The sequence below is a fragment of the Phaethon lepturus genome, unplaced genomic scaffold (genome assembly GCF_000687285.1).
Source record: "Phaethon lepturus isolate BGI_N335 unplaced genomic scaffold, ASM68728v1 scaffold35503, whole genome shotgun sequence".
Taxonomy (NCBI): domain Eukaryota; kingdom Metazoa; phylum Chordata; class Aves; order Phaethontiformes; family Phaethontidae; genus Phaethon; species Phaethon lepturus.
This window is the reverse complement of record NW_010530378.1, coordinates 1-405: the sequence shown is the minus strand read 5'-3', so window position 1 is coordinate 405 and position 405 is coordinate 1. Positions and strand designations below refer to the sequence as shown.

General features: G+C 62.5%; 1 protein-coding gene across 1 annotated transcript in view; it reads left to right on the top strand.

Annotated features, from left to right (window-relative positions):
* The window catches only part of SNX17 (sorting nexin 17), a gene marked incomplete at its 5' end in the record, with an annotated part of 3,132 nt that extends 3,026 nt beyond the window's left edge, over window positions 1–106 (top strand). Inside the window, one exon of the mRNA XM_010284252.1 lies at window positions 7–106. Within this exon, the coding sequence (XP_010282554.1) occupies window positions 7–106 (100 nt within the window). The remainder of the gene's footprint in view (window positions 1–6) is intronic.
* Between the last annotated feature and the right edge of the window lie 299 nt (window positions 107–405).

Here is a 405-nt window from a genome sequence, read left to right as displayed (position 1 = left end):
TGTCAGCCTGCGAGGGATCAGCCACTCCAGCTCTGCTAATGATGTGGGCGCTAATGACTTCCATGGCAATTACGCCTTCGAGGGCATTGGCGATGAAGATCTGTAGTGCCCCCCTTCTTAGGACAGCACTGGCCTGAGGGCCTTCGCTGAGGAATGTACGACCTGCAGACAGGTTGCAATCAACGTGCCTCTCACCTGCTACATCCACCTTCCCCTGCTCCCCTGGGCTGGGGAGCTCACTCCCAGCCCACCGTTGCCTTTGGGGTGAGGGCAGCTGAACTCCTCCTGCTGCTGGCTCCAGCTGGGAGAGGGCTCATTCCCAGGGTGGCACCAGTCCAACCCGAGCAGCGTGCCCAGGCCGAGCCCTGGAGCAGTGTCGCAGAGCCTGGCCCAGCACGGGGGGCA